The sequence below is a fragment of the Protopterus annectens genome, chromosome 8.part1, assembly GCF_019279795.1.
Source record: "Protopterus annectens isolate FY-2018-M chromosome 8.part1, PAN1.0, whole genome shotgun sequence".
Taxonomy (NCBI): domain Eukaryota; kingdom Metazoa; phylum Chordata; order Ceratodontiformes; family Protopteridae; genus Protopterus; species Protopterus annectens.
This window is the reverse complement of record NC_056742.1, coordinates 138,971,540-138,995,802: the sequence shown is the minus strand read 5'-3', so window position 1 is coordinate 138,995,802 and position 24,263 is coordinate 138,971,540. Positions and strand designations below refer to the sequence as shown.

The window sequence follows — 24,263 nt, the reverse complement described above, 5'->3', positions numbered from 1 at the left end:
AAATTCAACTGTGCAAGTTCTTAGGTAGTAGGATAAGATAACTTTTGCAGCAGCAGTAACAGTAATCAGACTTGCATGTCATGTGGTTGTTTCAGTAGATTTAACTCTGTGTATTTGTTCCCTGTGAACCTTTACAACTGCAGGTGAAATTCTGCTGTGCAAGTTCTTTAGGTAGTGGGATAAGATAACTTTTGCAGCAGCAGCAGTAGTCAGACTTACATGTGCTTGTTTCACTTTTTGTAGAGTGAAGTAGCTGGATGGAGAGAACACTTGGGACATGGGATAGTGAAACACCAGCAGAAAGAGTTGATCACTTCTTTCCTAATATTTGCGAAGATTAGACTTAAGCTGTTGATCAGTGTGCAGCCATCTTTTAACTTTAGCTCTCCCAGTGTGAAAACAGAAGTTGAGAAACAGCCAGTGATATTGTCAGCTTGAGTAAAATTCAGTTACGGGCTTGTAGGTACACTGCCTAGATGCCTGCAAAAGAAGAGACTAAGAGGAAGAAAAGAAGTCAACTAGAAAAGGTGAAGGCAAAACACTGACTAAGAAGTATCCTGCAGCTGTTCAGCAAAGATCGATTCTAGCCCCAGCTTTGGTGCAAGACTTGCCTTCCAGTAATCTAGAGGATAGAATAAGTCAAATGTGCTTAGAGCTGATAATAGGTAATGAAATATTGAAGGAGTATATCAACTCAAATAACAAAGAAATGAAAAAAATGGAATAAGCTTTAAAAAGATATTCAGAGCTGATAAAACTGCAAAAATTAGAGGTCGAAATGAAGAAAAGGCTGACCAAGTATGAGACTGCTCAAGAAAAAATGTTTCTAAAATTAGAGGACAGCATGTAGAGAAAATGTGAGATTTTATGCTGTACCAGAAAAAGCTGAAGGAACAGACTGTATTAATTTTACGAAGGCACAAATAATCAACTGACCTGGTATTCCACAGCAAGAAACGAAAATCCAGGGCCAGAAAACAGAGCAGCCAAGAAGGATGAATGTAAATCAAAGCTCTTTATTAAGCAAAACACGAACAGACTTGCAAACACAAGCGCTTTCGCTCAGATAATTCTGAGCATTTTCAAGTGATGCCTTTCCAGTTCATACAGCAGCTTAAATATCTAGCCAGCCATTACATTAAATTGAAAACATCTGCTGTCAATTAATCACTAAAAGACAAACTTACATTTTAAAAATATATACCATATCTGTTAAAACTAAACATAAAAGTAAAGGGACTCTGCAAGCTGGAAATTGGTCAATAGTAAACTGTTCATACATTATTAATATCTTGCTAAAAACCATAAATATGTTATATTATTTACAATAAAAAAACTGTGGTTTGTCAAAACATGTATAAGAAGATCCTTTGAAAATAGTGATGAGCTCCAAGATAAAGAAAACATTTAAATACATTGCATAAAACGCTTATATAGTAAAATATTCCTGTAAAATATTCATAACAATGGGCTCTAAAAGGTGACAAATTCCATTTTTATAACTTTTTAAGTGATGTTAAATTCATAAAAATCCATTAAGGATTTTTTTATATGTAGAAATAATTCAAAAATAATTATGTTATCAGGCATATGAATAAATAAATAGTGCAATATCTAAAAATTATTATTAATATTAAGATCAATGGTTAAAATGGGATATGTGAAAAATGAATTTGAGTCATAATTATAGCCTTGCTCTTCTTAATTTTAATACAGATTTAATACTAATTGTCCCATTGAGCCCGGGGGACCTTCCCGCGTCCAACCTTAACTGCCATAGGAGTTCGTGATACTCAAGAGTAGATTCCCAATCCCCACCCCTGGGATCAGATTCAACCTGTTCCAAAACTAAAAATTTTATGTTAATGTCAGGACAACTCAGTGAGTGCTGGTGAAAAGCATTAGTCTCTTTTCTTTTTGCCATGTCATAGAAATGCTCGTATATCCGTTTTCTGAGCTCCCTTTCTGTCTTTCCCACATAGAAACTTTTACATGTGGTGCAGAAGCCCAGATACACCACTCCTTTAGAACCACAGGTATAGGAACCTGTTGGGTGGACTCTAAAATTTCTTGATGGAATGTATAAAGATTCATTATTCCATATAGCATGGCATTGACTACAGGCACCACATTTGTGTGTCCCTATTTTAAGTTGTTTCACCTTTCTTTTATTTTTCTGTTTCTTTTCGAAAATTTCTTTGAAATTCGCACCCCTTTTTCTTACAAAATTAGGTCTAGGGGGTAAGGAGTCCTTAAATTCTTCATGTAGGGCAAGAACCGGCCAGTAGTTTGTGAAAATGTCTTCCATTACTTTGGAGTCAGAGGAATATTTTTAAATAAAACTGTTCCTAACATTATTGGAGGCAGTTCTTGTTACTACTTCAAGCCCTTTTCGTAGAATGGGTGTATACAAAGTGTTTCTGAGGGAGTCCACCTCGTCAGCCAGTTTCTTAGAGTTCCCAAAGGGTAACCTCTCTCTAAAAATAAAGTTCGTAGAACTTCTACCTCAGATTGGTAATCTGCGTCGATACTACAGATTTTACAAGCTCTAATGAGTTGCCCTAATGACAGCATGTAGAGAAAATTTGAGATTTTATGCTGTACCAGAAAAAGCTGAAAAAACAGACTGTATTAATTTTATGAAGGCGCAAATAATCAACTGACCTGGTATTCCACAGCAAGAACTGTTAATTGAAAAGACACACCATGTGTATGCTCCAAATACGGCTATGAGAAAGTAGACAAGACCTTCTGAAAGGGCACACAGTAGGTATGCTTCAAATCTGGCTATGAGAAAGCAGACACTACGTTTTATTAATAAATATGTAAATCCTCCAGCAGAAAGAGTTGATTCTATCAAAACTGGCAAAAGGGCAAAATATTAAAAGCTGGAGACAGTGGGGTGTTTGTGGAAAATGATTATTCGCTGTACACCAGACAGAAGAGAAACAGATTTATTCCAGTAATCAGGGAATGTCAAGAGGCAGGTGCGAGATTCTTTCTGCTGACCAGCAGTCTTCAGATTATTTTTTTCCTGGAGGATCAGAGGCTTTTTTTATGCATAACAGGCTAGGGAGGAAAATGCAAACATTTATCCACCAAAAATGAGCCATCAAGCAGAAGAGGACTCTGGTTCTCATTTTTGTGATGATACAGTACATAGAGACTTTGCCAATGAAATATTTTCTACTCTTCAAAAGGAAAATGCATGAGAGACAGAGAATCACAGGAGCTGACCACAAGAATCGGGAGTACCTTGGAATTTAACTGGAGTCAGGGGTTGGGAGATGGAGATGAACAGGAGGAAGACCAGCAACAAGGAAATTAATGAATGATTGTGACACTACAAAGCATCCATTGCATTTGTAAAATGTGGCTGCATAAGAATAATAATTGGAAAGCATGGGCTTTTGTCAGCTTTGCTTTTCAGTTCCACACAAGCTTGACATTTGCCTTACTACATGTCATAATGTTTGGGAGGACTGAGGGAGGAATTAAAATGTCACTGTAAGTAAAACTGTTTCTTTTCTTAACAGTATTTCTATGAAACTTTTCACAGTATAAATTGCTATAACTTAAGATCTGATGTCATTTTCATTCATTCCTTAACTGATGGGTCTCTGATCCGGCTCAACCACTTTTTCCAGATTCACTGATCCAAATCTTGAGCTCCTTCCTTTACCCATAATGCCCACTAACCTAACATACCTTAGATCGAGTTTGCTGCCATAATGTTAAGATGTGAATCATTCTCGAGCATTGGAATATTTTTTCAGAGTTGTTGTATTACTCTTGTCTTTCTTACTTTTTATTTCACCTGTCCTCCCTTACCTTCTAGTTCTCAGGTTCTGTCTGATGGGGAGTACTTTTTATTTTGTACGTGTTAGCTCTTGGTTACCACTTTGAATACCATTGTTGGTACTTTTGCCTTTCTTTCTATCCCCCTTAATCCCACCCTTTAGTGGGTATTCCTTTATACCATTGTTGAAACCCCTTGTCTGCTGTTTAAAAAAAATTAATTCTCCTTTTCTCTGTAACCTTTTTTTTTTTCTTTCATAATCCTGACAACTAAGTCGACTGGGTTTAAAAACTGCACTTCTTGTAGGCATGATTCCCAACTGTGATGTCCGCATGGAGTGTGTTTACTGCTTGGCGCTCTGCTTGCTTGACATAGGTTCATAGGTTGGTGCCAGGCTATTGGCCCTAGCCAATACAAGCCTAGCCATAACAATTCCCTGGCTATTTCTTCCCACACTATTTACTTCCCTGGACCCCTGTCTAGCAGGGCGACTGACGTGATCCCCAGGGTGAATTTCCTTTCTCCCATCCAATCATCAAGGTTCCTTTTGAAGAGGGCCAAAGAGGCACTGTGCTTGACATGTGTGGGCAATCTGTTATAGGTTTATTCAGATACCAGCTACACTGTTTGTGCAGGCTTTAATTCTAGAGCTATTAGTGATAGAAGGAATAAATTGGAGTTAAAGGTTCTTCTTCCTCTTCTTTACCTACTGGGGCTGAACCCCCATCCAAGAGGTCTGAAAAAGGAAGCCTGAATTGGCTCCTAAGGATAAGGATTCCAGAAAAAGGTCTACTGACCACTCACCTAGTTCATCTCTGATCACTGAGTCTCCTTCAAAACATTTGAAAAATTCTGATCTAACTCCCTCTGATCCTACCTCTTCAAAGCCTAAGTCACCTCTGATCCAGTCATCCCAGTAATTGCCAGAGCCAATATCTCTTCAGCTTCCTTCTCCCTTTCTCCAAGAAACTTCAAGGAAGCACTCCAAGCCACCATCTAACAGCTCCCCACCCTTAGGTTCTCCAGGAGCTTGACTGAAGCAGAGGTGGACAGGATGATGGTGAAGTTCCTCAGAGCTCAAATCCAGATAGGGGTAATCTCATCTCCATCTCCCATTGAACTTGTGAGTCTGCCCTCTACCAGCTCTCAATTAATATCTTCTCCTCCTCTGATTGGTCTTGTGGTTTTGGAGCCCTCTGATCTAACATCCTTGAGGGTGCCATGTCAGATTCAAAGACGGGTCATTCTTCAACTATGACTACATCCCTGAATCGTCTAACCTCAATACTTTTGGAGCAAGAAGACTTTTGAAGCTGAAGCAGTGGTGTTGGGGTCGACTCCAGTACTTTAAGCAATTTTAAGTGGTGAAGGGAAGTTCGTTAGTCCGGTGCAACTCATTTCTTGTTTTTTCAACTCCAAAGTTATCGGAGCTGTCCTTTCCTCTAGGTGCTTCAGCAATAGACAGCGTAGGTCCAGTTATATTTTCCTTGGCCATCTGCCTTTGCGATAGTGGAGAGGGCCTTCTCTTTGCCTAGCGAGAGGAAATCCTTTCCCCCTTCCGATCCTCTGTATATTCCCATGTCAGGTCTTAGTTCATAGCCTCACTGCTATCCCACTGGGACAACAAACCCATTCATGTCTCCAGTCATTCCCTCAGGACTCCACTGTCACTTCTGATACCTCACCAGACCACCTCACTGATGAGGTCCCTAGGAGGAGAATGAGTAAAAGGTGGCACTTAGATTCTCCTCAGGAATCTCCCACTGAGGACACTGACTTCTATGAAGAGGAAGGGTTTCCCAGATCTGCACCTGAGGATGTCTCCTTTAGAAAAATCCTGAAATTCTAATACAGAAAAGTGGATGGTCCTCTGGCAACCCTTCCCAGGAGGAATCTGTGTTCCTGCAGACTTTGGTCTGGCCCCGTCTATATCTTGGATGACCCCCCCCCCCCCAGCTGATAAGCTAACAGACTGCCACTCATCCAGTCAAGATAAAACAGACAAGCGGTTGTGGGTTCAGTTTAAACAGCTTTATTAAACACAAATGCATCAGTAATGAGGTTTTTTAACTTAAACAAACTTATAAACAGACTGACTACCACACTCGCACATGTTAACACTCTGGCTGTTCTCTCAAAATGGCACTGCTGCCTGCATGTGCTCACTATTTATATGCATCTAAGACAGAAAAAACAGTGGCATTTGGCATGAGGGTGGCAATTTCCTCGACTGTATGCATAGGATGACAAGGTCTCTCTAATGCCTTGTTCAAGTCTCTTGGGTCAATGCATATTCTGACTTCATCTGAATTTTTCTTATGAGCAGATACAGTGGAAGGCACCCACTCAGTTGGTTCTGTGACTGGACAAATCACACCTTGCTGCACCATTTTATCTAACTGGACATTGACTTTGTCCTGCATAGCTATTGGAACTCTCCTTGCTGGTCTGACCACTGGACTGACCTCTGGGTCTACTTTCATAGAGTACACAACTGGGAGTTTGTCTGACTTGTCGAACACATCAGTATACTCTGAGAAAATAGCATCAGTAAAGCTGGAACTGGGACGTGCTCGCATGATGTACTCCTTTGGTAAAACAAAGCAGTTTCATTCTTAAACTGTCTCTGAGACCTAATAATTACTGCACAGGTCTTCTGACTACATAAAATTGCAAGCTGTAACTGTTTCCAGCTGAATATCATGAAGGCACTACCGAGCCTTCAGTTTGAATCTCTTCACCTCCATAAGGAACAAGCTTCGCACAATTGCCCAAATTAAGTTGCTCACTAGGTCAAACTTTAGCAAATATTTCTACTGACATTACATTGCACTTTGCACCAGTGACTGCTTTGAGCTCTGTGGGTTTGCCATTGATCAGGACAGTACAATATACTTCGTTCTTTACCAACAAAACTACTATGTAAACCTTTTCACCAACAACTTATAAATATACACCATCTACATAGAAAGTAAAGTTGCAGCTTTCTACAAGATCAGCTTGCTTTTTTGAGTGACCTTTCTTAATGACTGAATGAGGCTTGCCTGATTTAGAAAACTTTTGAAAGTGGTTCCATTTTTTACACTTGTGGCATTGCTGACCAAATTCTAAGCATTTGTCTCTTTTAGACTCATGATTGGCTTCACAATTACGGCAGTTAACAATAAGACTTGACTTGGGTTTTGCTACTTCACCTTTATACTGCACTGAGCATATCCGTTTTACTGAGCTAGTCTTGGAACTTGCTAGAAAGTTACGGGGTCTCTCGGGTAATCCCGCAGACGTTGCAGCTGCCATGTGCTTAGGCATGCTTCTGATTGCCACGTGTTGCATGCTGTCTACATTTGCTTTAGAAGCTATTGAAACCATGCTCTTATCACTTGTAAGCATACTTGTGCACCTTTCTGTGAGATCATGGATTTGACAAATCTGTGTGGCTTTGCTCAATGTTAAGTCAATGTCACAAAGCAAAATCTTACTCACCGCAGCACTATTAACACCACACACAAGCCTGTCCTTTATTAAGTCATCTTTCAAGTCACCAAATCTGCACGTTTTAGCCTTATTTTTCAAGTCAGTGATATAAGCTGCGAAAGTTTCACCTGGCTTTTGGTCTCTTGTAAAAAAATAAGTGCCTCTGTAACGTAACATTTGTCTGGGGGTTGCACATTTCTCTAAATTTATGTTTCAAGCTCTCAGGATCCTCTCTTGATTCAGCTGGTACAACAATATGGCAGTTTTCCCCCTCTCCTGCATATACTTCTGGTGCATACACAAATGAACACACTTTCAGTGGCTTCTGACCCAGCTAGGTTAAACAGAATGAATGCCCTCCCATGTGCATCTTTGTCAGAAAAACTGCTTGTATGAAAATATTGTATTCCTGCTCAAATACTCTCTAATTCTCTGCTATATTATGATCAAACACAAGTAGACTGGGTCTTCGAAATACCTCTGCCATATCAGTACACAGTAGTGAAGGTACTTGGAATTATGTATGAGCACACACATATAAATATTTATTTTATTTTATTTATTTTATATTTGTTGACTGGGCTAGGCATATATGCTGGACGTTTATGCTAGAACTTGTAATTATGCCCAATAGCACAACAGACTCTCTTAAATAACTGCACTTTGCCAAATAAGTCTCTGTAGCACAAGAATACTTTAAAATTGCTTTACTTTGTGAATGAACTGTACACGGCAGAAAAAGTTCAGAGTAAGAAACACTTCGAAATGAATGCACTTTGCAAATAAACTATACAGCACAGAAACCTTTCAAAGTAGCTGTACGAAATAACTCTGTACATTGTAAGAAAAACTTTGGAATGACGGCACTCTGCGAATAAATATGTACAGTGCAAGAAACTTTTTGAAATGGCTGTACTTTGACTGCACTTTGTAATTATAACTGTACCTTGCACACAGCAAACTGAAATAATTGCACCATAATAAAGCACACACTATGCAAACACTTTGCACACTGTGAGAAACTTCAAACAACTCTAGTTGTGCTTTGAATGGCTTCGGTCAATGCAAAATAGTAGTGTGTGCCCAAACACGGTCTTTTACTAAAAAACATGCAGTCACCTTGCCCTTTAAGCATAATTTTGCCCATTTATTGTACTCATTATGCCCTTTTAATCTCTTATCATGCTCATGATACTTTTCTTGTGCCCGTTTTACTTCAAACATGCTCGTTATATAAACCAAAGGTAATTCTGAGCCCATATGAATATTTCTGCCAGTTTTATCAAATATTGTGCTTTCAAATATTTTGTTTAATAATGCATTTCCTGCCTTTTGTTTGATTAATAAAGCATCTTGTGCTACTCATTTGATTAATGATGTGTTTTGTGGCTTATAAATGCTCCATTTCTTTTTTTTTTTTCTTGCTAAATCATTTGTGGAAGTTTTGGTTACCTTGAGTTTGTTTCTGGGTCTTTTTGTTTGTATGAGCTCTGTTTCACTCACCCAGCTCAATCTGCCTTCACCTTCATCTCTGCACATCATGGCTTGAAAAAGTTGCTCTCTTACTCCCGGTTCTGACACCATGCCACTCATCCAGTCAGGATAGAACAGACAAGCTGGGTTCAGTTCAAACAGCTTTATTACACACAAACACATCAGGAATGAGGCTTTGTAACTTAAACTTATAAACAGACTGACTACCACACTCGTACATGTTAACACTCTGGCTGTTCTCTGAAAATGGCACTGCTGCCTGCACGTCCTCACTATTTAAATGCATCTGGAAATGCTTCTTAAAGGTACATACGCACGCTATGTCCTACACAAACCTTGTCCCGCACTGTGCATGGAAGAAGCTGGGTACTGTGTAGCCTATCCCCAAGTGCCCAGATAGAAATTTAGCCCCTCCAAAGGACAAAGGACAGAGCACACTGGAACAAGGTGGGGGGGGGGGTCCACTAGATGCCATGGTTGTGGCAGCATCCACTAAGAAAGAGCTTGCATAGTAGAGCTCATCTCTTTGTCATTAACAGGGAGTCTAGGGCCTTGGACAGATTTGGAAGCCCATTTACGCTTGTAACCTTTGCTCTGTGGTTGTTGAATTATTTGGTACACTTCACAAGGTTGCAAAGAGATTTGACAAAAGACCTGTCGAAATCTCTTTCTGGGTCCATGTCTGTGAAGGACCAGAACGAGATTTCTTCACAACTGGCCAGCCGTAAGTCCATATCTAACACATTCATGAGGCTGATATTCCATGCTGCAGAGGGTATCTCATAGGCTCATAGGATGATACTAGGGTATTGGTCGGAGACCCTTATAAGCCTAGCTAAGAATTTTGTCCATGTTCCCTCATAGTCAGCACCTGTTTCCCCTGTGCAGCAGGGACACAGGTGGGATCCCAGGGGTGTTTCTCATCCAGTCATCCAGGATGCACTTAAAGAGGGCTAGAGAGGTACTCTGCTTGACATGGAGAAGGGAGTATATTCCACAGATGGGGGAGTCTTTGGGACACAAATCTATCCTGGCAACAAGTTCCTTTAATGTCACAGACCAGGTTAAGGCCTTGAGTGCAGGTTGCTCGAGTGGAGTTCGTCTTACAGATATGCAGCAACTCCATCAAGGCTGGGTCTGAGGTGGCCTTGTATGCCAGACACAGGTCACCTCTGAGCAGTCTGTATGAGACTGAGTAGAGGGGCAGACAGGGCTTTTAGCCTATCTGTGTGAGTTAGATGTTTGAGACCCTGGATGTTCCTGGTCAGGAACCTCTGTGGTCTCTCAAACTGCTAATGATGCTTGGCATGGTACATGCTGAAGTGGGCATTGTACTCGATAATGGGTCTGATAAGGAAGGAATACAGGGATGTTATGACCTACTTTTTCTTGGATGAAATACCCTTATTTATGTGGTGGGCCATGTAGAAAGCCTTCCGCACAAAAGGGGAAACGTGGTGGTCAAAAGTGAGGTTGCTATCAACCTGGGTACCCAAGTCCGTCACAACTGATTGCATGCTTAGTATGTTGTTATTAATGTGATAATTAGTGGGGATGCCATTTTCCCCCAAAGGGGATAATGATGCATTTCTTGGCATTCAGTTTGAGGCCATGCTTCTGGTACCAGTCATTAGTTTGGGTAAGGCCGTCTTGGAGGATGTTCACATCACTAGGGGAATTTAAGACAGTGGCCAGCTTGCAGTCATCTGCAAACTTGGTCAGACACAGAACACTGGTTTTGGGTTGCACCTCAGAAAAGTATATCTCAAACAGTAGAGGCCCCAAGACCGATCATTGGGGTACACCGCTCATTACGGGCCTACTACTAGAGGTGGCTTCCCCTACTTTGACTGAGTGAATGAGCGATAGGTTCAGGCATATAGCCATCAGGAGACATGCCTGGATGAGCCTGCGAGATTTTGTGGAGCCCTTCCAAGATTTCATTCATTAATGCTCCTTTTAATGGATCATCTTTGTTTGGTGCAAAGGTGAAGGAAATGTTCTCCAGAAGTGAGCAAGACTGAAAGACCTTGTTTGCTGTTAGGATATGTTTTTCTGATCCTCTGAGACCTATTTCATGTAATCATCGAGGAGGAAGAAAGATATGGTTTCACATGTCCAAGGGTCCTTTCCAAGACTCATGAGATGATAGCTCCCCCTGGGGCAGAGGGAGAGAGTCTAATGGAAGCTGCTGTCCATACAGCAGAGATGGCCTGCAGAACCAGGGTTTCTGGGATTCCTTCTCAGACAAACTCTACCTGTGCTCCTGAAAGGCTACTGTTCTCTGGAGGCAGTCAGGGGACACCTGTCTGTGCACCATGAAGCCTGGGCATCCATCACAAAAGATTCTTGGGTGTAGAGGATTATATCCAGAGGCTATTCTATACCATTTTACCAAGTTCCCTATACAAAAATAAAAAGAATCCTTGATGTCCTACCCAATCAAACAGAGGCAGCAGCCCTGGAAATAGAAAAGCAGCTAATAAAAAAAGAGCCATTCAGAAGGTCCTCCCAAGCCAGAGAGGATCTGGAACCCACTCAAGATTCTTTTTAGTGCCAAAGAAGACAGGGGACTTGAGATCCATCTTGGATCTCAGCAAACTAAACTAACACATGAAATATTCAAGGTTCCGGCAGGTTACGATTCAGTCCATTTTGCCCCTACTGTGAAAAGACAATTGGATTGCTCGATAGATCTTCAGGATGTGTACTATCACATCAAAATAAACAAGCACTCCAGACGATATCTGCGCTGCCATTTGGGAGCCAGTCATTATCAGCTCAGAGCACTGCCCTTTGGCCTCACCAGAGCCCCAAGGGTGTTCAAATGCATGACAGTGGTAGTAGCCTACCTGGGACTGCTGGGATTTAGATTGCTTCTGTACCTAGACAGCTGCTTCCTGACTGCCCCAACCAGACATCTACTTTCACAAGCAAGGGACTACTTGCTCCAGTTATGTCCCCATCCAGACATCATGGTCAACTACGGCAAGTCACAGCTCACACCTACGCAGAGTCTGGAGTTCATCGATACTCATCTAGAAACAGTCAGTCAGATAGCGTCACTTCCTCCAACAAGAGGACAAACCCTCTTACAGGTCATGAAAGTGATCTCACATTCATCTCCTCCAGTAATGAATAGTCTTGCAAGCCTTCGGTTCCATGGCAGCAGCAATTACTCTGGTTCCTGTAGCCAGATTTCATATGCAGATTTTGCAATGGACTGTGTCGGTAGAGTAATCTGTTCTCCAGCAGTCCTTGTGCGCACCAGTCAGGATCACGTGAATTGACAAGAAATATCTCCTCTAGTGAATCAGCTGAGATGAAGTTTCTCAGTGCTGTCTTGTTTGTTCTCCTACTGTCAGCAGCCATGGCGATCATGGATGCCTCCCAGGTGGGATGAGGGGATTTGTTGGGAAGGGCAGTACAAGGTATGTGGTCCCCAAAAGAGGCCAATGCAGATATCAATGTCCTGCAAATGAGAGCAGTTGTCATAGCATTGCAGGCCTTTTCAAGATACTCCCCCCCCGGGATGATGGTGACTTAAATGGGCAATATATCTGTAGTTTGATTCATTAACAAACAGGGGGAACCAGATCTTATCACCAGTGTCGAGGTTCAGTGAGAGTGTGACGAGTGATTTCTTCCAACTACTTTCTCATAGCAGTGCACATACTGGGAAAGCCAACATGCTTGCAAACAAACTAAGCAAGTCCATGAGTGGTCTCTCAATGTCAAAGTGGCAGAGAGAATTTTGTGTCGATGGGGTCAGCCATGCTGTGACTTTTCATTTTTTTCAACAAGTGCAGTAGATTCTTCATCCTGGTCCCCCCCCCCCCCCCCGGGGTAGTCACTGAAAGTTGCTGTAGTTTATGATTGGCCCTCCGGTCTCCTTTATGCTTATCCCCCATTACCTTTAATCACCAAATTCATACAGAAAGCATACCAGTTAAAAAGTAGAGTATCTTCATTGCACCTTTTTGGCCTTGTCAAATTTGATTTCTCTTCTTGCGGCCTCATCTTCTGTATCTGCCCCGGATACTGGACCCCAGGACAGACCTCCTCTCTCATTTGACAGGGATGATTCATCCAGACAGAACAGGCTACAATCTGACAACATGGTTTCTCCAGTTCTGCTGATGGCTAGATAGCCCAGGCTTTCCTCCCCAGTCCGACATATTTTATTGTCTTTTCAAAAGGCTTCTACTAGGAAAATCTACAAAAGTAAATGGAAGATTTTTTTCAATCTGAGCCCTTAAGAGAGATTTCAACCCCTTTTATACCCCTATACCAACTGTCCTTGAATTGTAATCTTCAACTTTTTATGAGGGGCTAGTTTCTCTATTACTGAATTGCAGTTGATTACAATTTCAAGCTTTCATTCAGGTGAAAATCATTCTTCCTTGGTTTCTTCTAGGTTATGCAAGGCCTTTCTGAAAAGCGCCTTCTTATTTAGGCCCCCAATCAAGGACCGTCCTCCTCCATGGGATTTAAACTCTCTTGCTTCAAGGTCTGACCCAAAGCTCCTCTGAACTTTCAGCAAAGACAGACCTAAAACTTTTGTCCTGAAAAACTACTTTTCTAGTTGCTATTGCATCAGTTAGACAAGTATCTGAACTCCAGACCCTTTACTCCAAATCTCCATACCTGTTTTTTCATAAGGATAGTTTCTTTATGTATCAATCCATCCTTTAATGCTAGACTCAGAAGCCATCTTAGGTAAAATGATGTCATTAACCTCTGGATTTTTGTTCCAGATATCTCTAATAAAGGTGAGTACATGCTCCATCTTTGTATGTGAACAGGCAACTTCGATTTTCTCTCTATTGAACCAAAGATTACAGCAAAATTGACCAATTGTTTGTATCCTTTTCATCAAGCAGATTGAGCATGGCAGTTTCCAAAGTGGCCTTAGCCAGATGTTTAACTGATTTTATATCCTTTGTCTATAGCCAGAGAGGTTGTCTTTGCCTAAGCCCCCTGAAGCACATTCCCTGAGGTCTATGGCTGCTTCTTCAGCCTTTTGTTCAAGAACATCAGTAGATGACATTTGTGCCTCTACCATTTGGTCCAAGGTTCATATCTTTACTACTCATTACAAGTTGGTTTCTAGGAAGAGAACTGCCTTTGACTTTGCAGTACTGTTAAATATCCTTCCATGAAGACTACCCAAGGTTCATCTAGCTGGGGACTCTGTCCCATCAGTTGAGGAATGAATGAAAATGACAATATCTGATACAAAAGTTATGTACTCAACCGTAACGATACATATGTGTTGTCCATTTTAATTCTTCCTCAACTTCCTGCCCTTCTAACCCCCTTCCCTTTCTTCCTGGAGAGAGGGATACTACTTTGGGAACTATTATTCCTTGTTTGAGCTCTACTTTTACCTGTATTATCTCTGCTTTATAGATTCCTTATAGAATCAGCCATGTATTATTGGGGTAAGCAAACTTGATCTGGGGTATTTTAGGTTGGTGGAGCATTACGGATAAAAGTAGGAGCTGGAGAGTTGGATTCATGAATCTGGAAAAAGCAGCTGAGCCTGATCCGAGGTTGGATCATGGATCCATTAGTTGAAGAAGAATGAAAATGGGCAACGCAGATGCATCATTATGGTGAGTACATAACTTTTGTTTATTTTTCCAACTTGAATTTAAAAGCTATCTACCAAGGAGAATACAGCTATTCTACCTATGTCATACTTTTCAAATAGGGTCTACTTTAGAACAGCGAACGATCAGATGATCGAACGCTGTTAGAGCAAACACTACATGTCGAACCGGCAAAATAGCGAACAGCCGGAACAGCAAATTTTTTCCCAGGGAAAGAAATTGCTGGGCCGGCCGTCCGGGTTGTGCCGTTTCCTCCAATGTAGTGCAATCTCGGAGTTGGTATATTTAAGTAGAGGGGTGTGGGGGCGAAGCCCCCCACTTGAGTGTTTTTTTTTATTTTTGGGAACCGTGATTTTTTTCTCTGGGAAAAAAATTTCTGTCCTGGTTGTTCACTGTTTTGGGTTTTCGACATTTAGGGGTCGATATAACAACGTTCGATCATTTGATCGTTCATTGTTATATATAGACCCTTTCAAATATACTTCCAGATTTTGGGCTACAAAAAATGTTGAATTGCATTCAGGTAATTTACGCTTTCCTCACTGAACTAAACCAAATTAACTGAAAGAAATCCCACCTTCTGTTTTCCTCTTACTTGGTTTCAAGGTTGTGAAGATGTTTAATAATACTTGCATAAATTTTTTGACCATGTACAAATTTGCTATGGGAGAAACTAAGTTTATTATGAAGGAGACAATCCAAGAATATATATGGGAGATGAGCACAGCTGTACATCTTTGGACAGCCGTCATAATGGCATGCTTGCAATTTCAGTTCACGTCCCTTAACTCCAAGCCTGTTTGCAGTCTTTAAGGGGACTTGTTAAGTGGGCAGTTGCCCCTCCCCTTTAAAAGTGTGACAGAAAATGGTGTCCGTAGAAACTGTTGTGCTGTTACACACCACTTAGATGTAAGAATTTGAAGTGTTTCTTGACATTTGTAATATAATTACATTTTTTTCTCTGTCTGTTTAACTGTGTGTTTAAGTGGCATTCCTGAGACATTTGCACTTATTTCCTATGCATATTTATTTATTCCGTTGCACCTACATCAATACCTCCTACATTAATACCTTTTACACTAGTCTTCCCAGGTTATGGCTGAAAAAATGCTAGTTGAATCAACCCTTTTGCATGGTTAAGTAAAATAAATTGTGCTTGTGGTAGGGCTAGACTGTGTTCATGCTCGTTAAAAAAAGACACTTTGGAACTTGCTTGCATTCTGTTGAATATGCTTGTCTGGTTTATTCTTTTTAAATATGGGAAACTGGTTCAGACATAAACAATAGCGTGCATATGTCATTGAACTAAAATAACTTCTTTGCTGGACTTAAGTACATCTAGCACAGTTTAGTTAAACGTAGCATTGAAAGTGGTAGAAATACTATACTAGGAGTCTTTTACTTGGGAAGGGGAGTCTATACATAAATGCATCAAAAATTGAAATTCTTTATACTTTTAGGACAAAAAAAATGGAAGAAGTTCAGTTTCTTTCTCATGGTGGGGGCATCACCCCAACTCCTTTAACCTCTCACTTTGTGTTTAGGTCTGGGCCTGCAATTTAGAGAAATAAATTACTAGATGCTTAATTTTTATCAGCTTTTTGGATGAGAGACAATCCGATTCCTTCTTGTTAGGACAGGAAGGAGTAGTAAAAACCTAGCAAAGCTGAACAACATTGTACTAAATATCATAAATTTGTTATCAGGTGTTGCAGTTTAAACCCTGGTAATTACCGCCCCATAAGCTTAACAAGCCTGGTCTGCAAAGCTATGGAGAGGATCATAATGGAACTCATAAACAAAGACATAGGGGACTTGCAGACATTGGACCCGACCCAGTTTGGCTTTGTCAAGGGCAGATCATGCCTTTTGAACTTGGTCGACTTCTACGAAACAGTCACCAAGGCCATTGATGAGGGAAAGGCAAGTCCATACAGCCTACCTTGACCTTGCAAAAGCTTTCGACACAATACCCCACTCGGGTATTATAGAGAAACTTACCAGCTTAAATGTAAACCCATATGTCACAAGATGGGTTGCAAACTGGCTAAAGGACAGAACCCACAGGGTTAGAGTAGCTGGCGCCATGTCAGACTCCAAGCCGGTCACAAGTGGTGTCCCACAGGGCGCAGTCCTTGGCCCCCTGTTGTTCGGCATCTACTTCTCAGAAGTACAGGCTAACATAGGAGGACTATGGCTGACAAAGTTTGCAGATGACTGCAAACTGGGAGCCATAGTGGAAAGTACATCGGACACAGATATCCTTCAGAGGGGTCTCACGGAAACTGATAGCTGGTGCCAGAGCCATGCCCTGAAGTTAAATGCCAAAAAATGTATAGTCATACCCTTCGGGAAAAACAAGGTAACCCCAAGCTACCATATATATAGGTGGCAATCCACTAAGCACAGAAGAGGTTATCAGGGACCTGGGGACCCAGGTTGACAGTGGCCTTTCTTTTGACACTCACATTGCTAAAGTGGTTAGAAAAACCTTCTACATTGCCCACCTGATCATGAAGGGATTCACATCCAGATCAAGTGAGGTCATTGTTCCCCTGTACTCTTCACTTATCAGACCAATGATCAAGTACAATGCCCCATTCGGGATGTATCTCACCCGACACCTGCAGCAATTGGAGAGACCCCAAAAGTTCCTCACCAAAAGGATAAATGGACTCCAAAATCTGTCATATGCTGCCAGACTGAAGAAACTCCAGCTCTATTCAGTCGCATACCGTCTGCTCAGAGGTGACCTGTGCCTGACATACAAGGCCATGTCCAACCCGGAATTAATGGGCATGCTCCACCTCAAAAAAATCCAAATCTACCAGATCCACTAGAGCAAGCGACTTAAACCGTAGCACGGATATAAATAGGACATGCTGGAGGGATAGATTTGTCACGCAGAGACTCCCTATGTTGTGGAATAAAATCCCGGTCCATGTGAGGCAGAGCACCTCGCTGGCTCTGTTCAAGAGAAATCTTGACCGGTGGATGGGAGATTGTAGGTTTACCCTGGGAATCATCTCTGTGTCACTGCTGGACAGAGACACAACAAACTAATGGGCACAGTATTTTTTAACATAAGGGGTGGCGTAAGCCACAAAAACTCTGGGCTAGGCTTATAAATGCCTTAGGGCAGATAGCGTAGTATAAACCTATGAACCTATGAACTGTTTGTGAACAAAACAAGTAACTTCAAATATTTCAGACTCTCTTAAGCCAGGCCACAGGCCACAAGAGCAAGGGTAAATGAAATACATATATGCACTGTTCAGAGTAGCAGATCAGCCAATATTCTTTAGGGGAGTGGAGGAAAAAAGAAAGCCCACACAGGCACAGGATGAACAGACATACTCCACTCAGACATTGAATGGATATCATTGAAACCCAGACCCCAGAGGTGTGAAGCATGGATCATACAACAGAACCACTGTGATGTCCAGTCAAGATTAAAGCCCAAGAAATGCCTTTGAATTTGAAATATTTTGCAGTACATTATGTGATGAAAACTGGTTAAGCATGTGGCTTCTTAGTAGACTCATAGAATTTGTCAGCACTTTATGGAGGCACCTGTTGTGTAACCTGCTTTGGCTTTGTGATATGTTATGTTATTGTTGTCTGTTCTTTAAAATATGCTTCTCGGTTGTTTCAGTTTATTAACCTAGATTTCATTTTTTTCTATCATGTAGTGGAGAATGATCAGCTAACACTGAATCTGCATGCTGAAAACAAAGGCTGTCTTTCTTCAGGTGGAGAGTTAACTGTGTCTTTGGATGGTCTGCATATTGATGTAGGAAAGCTGCCTAATGGTACTGCTATGATAGACAGTAAGTGCACTGGATATGTATATATATATATATATATATATGTGTGTGTGTGTGTGTGTCAGTAGAAGGCAGATCTTTGAGAGGTAGGAAAATATGTTACAAGAGTAGGGTATGAATCTCACACAGCACACAAGTGAGTAGAAAAATGAGCACACTGGATGTGCTGTTAGATCCTGAGATTTTTGTGGTTTATATCCTGCTGCAGCACAACTTGTTCTACTTTATTTATTGGCGTCCCCTTCCACTCCAGCGAAGGTGATAGCTGGTGATCCATCTCTTATTTTCTCCCACAGCATCCAGACCATCTCACGTTTGAGCCACCACAAATACCTTAATTACTGCAGGGTGGGCAGCTACTTCAAATCTTGAGTTGTGGCAACAGTTTTAAACAGTGCTAGTTTTTTTTACCTGATCTGTGGAATAATTTTGTCTGCTTTCATATACATCACTTAAAAGTTTGGTTAAGGGTAATCTAGAAGATTTTTTTTCACTGACCGTGTACGTTTTATTATCTTTGCTTTTTCTCCAAACTAAGTCTGAAATGGTGGGTATGTTGTGGATTTGTAATCAAACACATAAATTTAAATAACCAGTCCCTGAGGTTTTATTTCTTCATATACCTGTATTTGTTGCTAGGGTTACATGAAATGTCTACACAATCCTCCTTATGCTACCATCTTTCTAGTTAAGTGTACTTTATAAATATGTATTCATATGGAAAGCATCACACACACACATGGACGTCTGCTGTATTTTTATGAATAATAGATATGTCCGTTTTTCCATTTTCCATATTATTAGCATTGATCCAGAAGTTAAGGTTAAAATAAAACTGAACTAAGCAAATTGCCTGACTGTTTAGATACTCCTGTCCTTGAGCTTGCAATGCCCTCTTATAAAATGTCTTTTCTGCTACATAGTCCTACCACTGTTGTTACTCATGGACATCTGATAGCTTAAACAACTAGACAAAGCATCCAAAGGACGACACAGGAGGATAAAATGCAAAGTCTATGAAGCGCTTTTCGTCTGGTTCATTGACCCAACTTCCTCAGATGACAATGAAGTAATGCATAGAAGTTTTTAAATACATTCAAGTTACATTCAAAAGTCATGTGATAAAATCATTTACATAATAAATTACTAACAACTACAAAAAGTCTCAATGCATTCTTTAAATTACCTTGCTTTTAAAGCGATAACGTCGCTAATAAAATGTTAAACCAAACCAACAGTACTATTCGCAACTCTAAATAATGTTCACTACTTTAAATACTTTAAATAAAGTTAAAGACAGTCCTACTACTATTCATGCCTCTAAAAGCTCATAGTCAAGTAATGTCAGCATATTATATGTTACTTAAAAATACATGTGTATATATATATATATATATATATATATATATATATATATATGTGTTTACCTCATAATATATATGTATAATATACATACACATATATATATATATATATATATTTTTTTTTTTTTATAAACTTTAAACAATTCCTTACAGCTATCTCTTCAAACTTCTAAGTTTCAAGTATGGCAAGATTGAACAAGTTTCATTAATGCCAGGAGGGTGATGGGCATCTAACCTTAACTGCCATAAAAGTTCCAGTTGTTATAGTAAAAAACTTGTGGGCCCCCTCTATAGTCTTCCATGATTTGATCTATGGCCCTAAATTTAAAACTATGAGTGGAATTATGTTTAATATGTTTAGCTAAAGCATTCTCAATTTTATTTTTTTCTTATACTGTGCAAATGTTCATATATTTTTTCTTTTAGTTTTCTATCGGTTTTTCCGACATAGAAAGCTGAACAGAGATTACATTGAGCTAAATAGACCACCATTTTTGTATTACATGTAAACCTTTTCTTAATGCTATATTCCTTATTTCTAATCGTAAATTTTTCTCCTGTTGCTATAAAACTACAATAATTACATGATTCACATTTTAACATTCCTGGTGTACATACAAAGTTTATATTGGGCGCTTCCAAAATATTTTTCAGATTATATCCTCTCCTACTTACAAATTCTGGTTTTGGTCCTATTTTACTTACTATGTATTTGTCATTTAAAAGGATGTTCCAATTCTTCAAAATGACATTTTTAATTGTTCCCACTGTTTCAGGGCTATAAGTAAATACAAAGCTCATATTATATTTTTTACTTGTTTCCTTTGTATCCAATTGTCCCTCTAGATGGACAGTATCTATTTGATCAGCAGGAAAGAGGGTGGGCTAATGGTTAAGGTGTTTGCCTTACAAACACAAGGTGCAGGGTTTGAGTCTCACAAGGGATAATTGGCTAGGCTTACAATGGCTCGCAAGGGCAATTAGCTTAGTACTAACCTATGAACCTATATTCTCTTGTAGTACAGTTTTTTCATGGGGTTCTGTATGTTTTTGTTTTAAAATTGGTTCATATATTCCCTTAGATCTCTTATGAGTTACTTCAGATACCAAATCTGAAAGAAGTGTTACTGGGTACCCTCTTTGTGTGAACATCTGAAATAATTGTTCACATTCTTTGTGAAACTTCACTTCACCAGTTACCATTCTAACTGCACGAACTAGTTGGCCCTTAACTATTGATCTTTTCTGGGAGTAAGGATGTGAACTGGTGAAGTAGAGAAACGAGTTAGAGTATGTTTCTTTACGAAAAATAGATGCTTTGTAACCTTCTCTATCTTTCCTAAGGAGTACATCTAAGTAAGCTATTTTTTCAGTACCAAAATTATTTGTAAACTTTAAATAAGAACTTCTATTATTATGATGTTCCACTAAATTTTTAGCTGTAATTTCATCGCCCTTTAGGATGATAAAAATATCATCCAAGAAGCGCGTATAATAGTAAATACAATTTGTTATATCAATATTCAAAAAAATATTTTCATGTTCCCAATGGGCTAGAACTAGGTTTGCATAACTAGATCCCATCGGTGAGCCCATTGCCACTCCTGTTAGTTGTAAATAAATTTATTTTTCGAATATGATATAATTATTATACAATATAATGGAAAGCAGTTCTTCCACCAATCTAATGTCTATCTGTGGAGCTTTATATTTCCTCATCATTGTTAATACTGCTTGAATCCCCTCCTCATGGGGTATAGAGCTATACAAATCGCAAACATCTATTGTTAAAAATTATATTCTCTGGAAAACGCCATTTTATCTATGTCTGATAAAAATGACCAAGAGTCACAACAGATCTGTTTTTCATTGTTGACATATTTTTTCAAAATTTCTTCCACTGCTTTTGCACTAGCATAGGTGACAGAATGCCTAGCATCTACTAGTGCTCTCATAGGTGGATCAGCTATATTCTTGTGGACTTTTGGCACTCTAAAGATACATGGAATTTTTGGAGAAGATATAGTTAAATAATTCAAAGTATGTATATCTATTATACCTTCTATGAACAAGTCATTAAGGTATATGTTAATATTTCGATATGCTGTATTTAATTCAGTTCTACTAACTTTCATATATGGTTCAGTACTTAAAACCTTATTCATCTTGGTTACATAATTGGTGTAGTTCATCATTACCAACCCGCCTCCTTTATCTGGTTTTATACATCTAAAAGGTTGATTTTTTATTTCATTTAATAGTGAATATTCTTGTTTAGTTAAGTTCTTATTATCATAATTCCTGTCACTTAATAAAGTTCGAAAATCTAATTCACATATTTCGTCAAAAACAAATAAAGATGGATGTAATGGCGGGTTGAAAATGCTAGGAATATATAATTCACTAGTTGTAGTTATGTCACTACTGTAAACAACCGCCAAATTTAATTTTCTCACAAAAACTTGTTTTATATATTATATAATCCTAGCATGTTCAACCCGCCATTACATCCATCTTTATTTGTTTTTGATGAAATATTTGAATTAGAATTTAGAACTTTATTAAGTGACATGAATTATGATAATAAGAACTTAACTAAACAAGAATATTCACTATTAAATGAAATAAAAAATCAACCTGTTAGTTGTATAAAACCAGATAAAGGAGGCGGGTTGGTAATGATGAATTACACCAATTATGTAACCAAGATGAATAAGGTTTTAAGTACTGAACCATATATGAAAGTTAGTAGAACTGAATTAAATACAGCATATCGAAATATTAACATATACCTTAATGACTTGTTCATAGAAGGTATAATAGATATACATACTTTGAATTATTTAACTATATCTTCTCCAAAAATTCCATGTATCTTTAGAGTGCCAAAAGTCCACAAGAATATAGCTGATCCACCTATGAGAGCACTAGTAGATGCTAGGCATTCTGTCACCTATGCTAGTGCAAAAGCAGTGGAAGAAATTTTGAAAAAATATGTCAACAATGAAAAACAGATCTGTCGTGACTCTTGGTCATTTTTATCAGACATAGATAAACTGGCGTTTTGCAGAGAATATCATTTTTTAACAATAGATGTTTGCGATTTGTATAGCTCTGTACCTCATGAGGAGGGGATTCAAGCAGTATTAACAATGATGAGGAAATATAAAGCTCCACAGATAGACATTAGATTGGTGGAAGAACTGCTTTCCATTATATTGTATAATAATTATATCATATTCGAAAAATAAATTTATTTACAACTAACAGGAGTGGCAATGGGCTCACCGATGGGATCTAGTTATGCAAACCTAGCTCTAGCCCATTGGGAACATGAAAATATTTTTTTTGAATATTGATATAATGAAATGTAATTATTATACACGCTTCTTGGATGATATTTTTATCATCCTAAAGGGCGATGAAATTATAGCTAATAATTTAGTGGAACATCTTAGTAATAGCAGTTCTTATTTAAAGTTTACAAATAATTTTGGTACTGAAAAAAAATAGCTTATTTAGATGTACTCCTTAGGAAAGATAGAGAAGGTTACAAAGCATCTATTTTTCGTAAAGAAATGTACTCTAACTCGTTTCTCCACTTCACCAGTTCACATCCTTACTCCCAGAAAAGATCAATAATTAAGGGCCAACTAGTTCGTGCAGCTAGAATGGTAACTGGTGAAGTGGAGTTTCACAAAGAATGTGAACAATTATTTCAGATGTTCACACAAAGAGGGTACCCAGTAACACTTCTTTCAGATTTGGTATTTGAAGTAACTCATAAGAGATCTAAGGGAATATATGAACCAATTTTAAAACAAAAACATATAGAACCCCATAAAAAAATTGTACTACAAGAGAATATAGATCAAATTGATATTGTCCATCTAGAAGGAGAATTGGATACAAAGGAAACAAGTAAAGCATATAATATGAGCTTTGTATTTACTTATAGCCCTGAAAGAGTGGGAACAATTAAAAATGTCAGTTTGAAGAATTGGAACATCCTTTTAAATGACAAATAAATAGTAAGTAAAATAGGACCAAAACCAGAATTTGTGAATAGGAGAGGATATAATCTGAAAAATATTTTGGAAGTGCCCAATATAAACTTTGTACGTATACCTGGAATGTTAAAATGTGAATCATGTAATTATTGTGGTCTTATAGCAACAGGAGAAAAATTTACTATTAGAAATAAGGAATATATTATTAAGAAAAGGTTTACGTGTAATACAAAAATGGTGGTCTATTTAGCTCAATGTAATCTCTGTTCAGCTTTCTATGTCGGAAAAACTGATAGAAAACTAAAAGAAAGAATATATGAACATTTGTACAGTATAAGAAAAAATAAAATTGAGAATGCGTTAGCTAAACATATTAAACATAATTCCACTCATAGTTTTAAATTTAGGGCCATAGATCAAATCATGGAAGACTATAGAGGGGGGCCCACCAGTTGTTTACTAGAACAACTGGAACTTTTATGGCAGTTAAGGTTAGATGCCCATCACCCTCCTGGCATTAATGAAACTTCTTTAACCTTGGCATACTTGAAACTTAGAAGTTTGAAGAGATAGCTGTAAGGAATTGTTTAAAGTTTGTATGTATATATATATATATATATATATATATATATATATATATATATATATATAGATATATATATAGATATATATATATATAT

General features: G+C 38.8%; 1 protein-coding gene across 4 annotated transcripts in view; it reads left to right on the top strand.

Annotated features, from left to right (window-relative positions):
- Nucleotides 1-24,263, top strand: part of WWP2 (WW domain containing E3 ubiquitin protein ligase 2) — a 1,859,587-nt gene that overhangs the window by 519,061 nt on the left and 1,316,263 nt on the right. For all 4 annotated transcript variants that reach the window (XM_044081781.1, XM_044081779.1, XM_044081780.1 and 1 more), the window contains one exon: nucleotides 18,075-18,212. In XM_044081781.1, coding sequence (XP_043937716.1) covers nucleotides 18,075-18,212 — 138 coding nt within the window. The remainder of the gene's footprint in view (nucleotides 1-18,074; nucleotides 18,213-24,263) is intronic.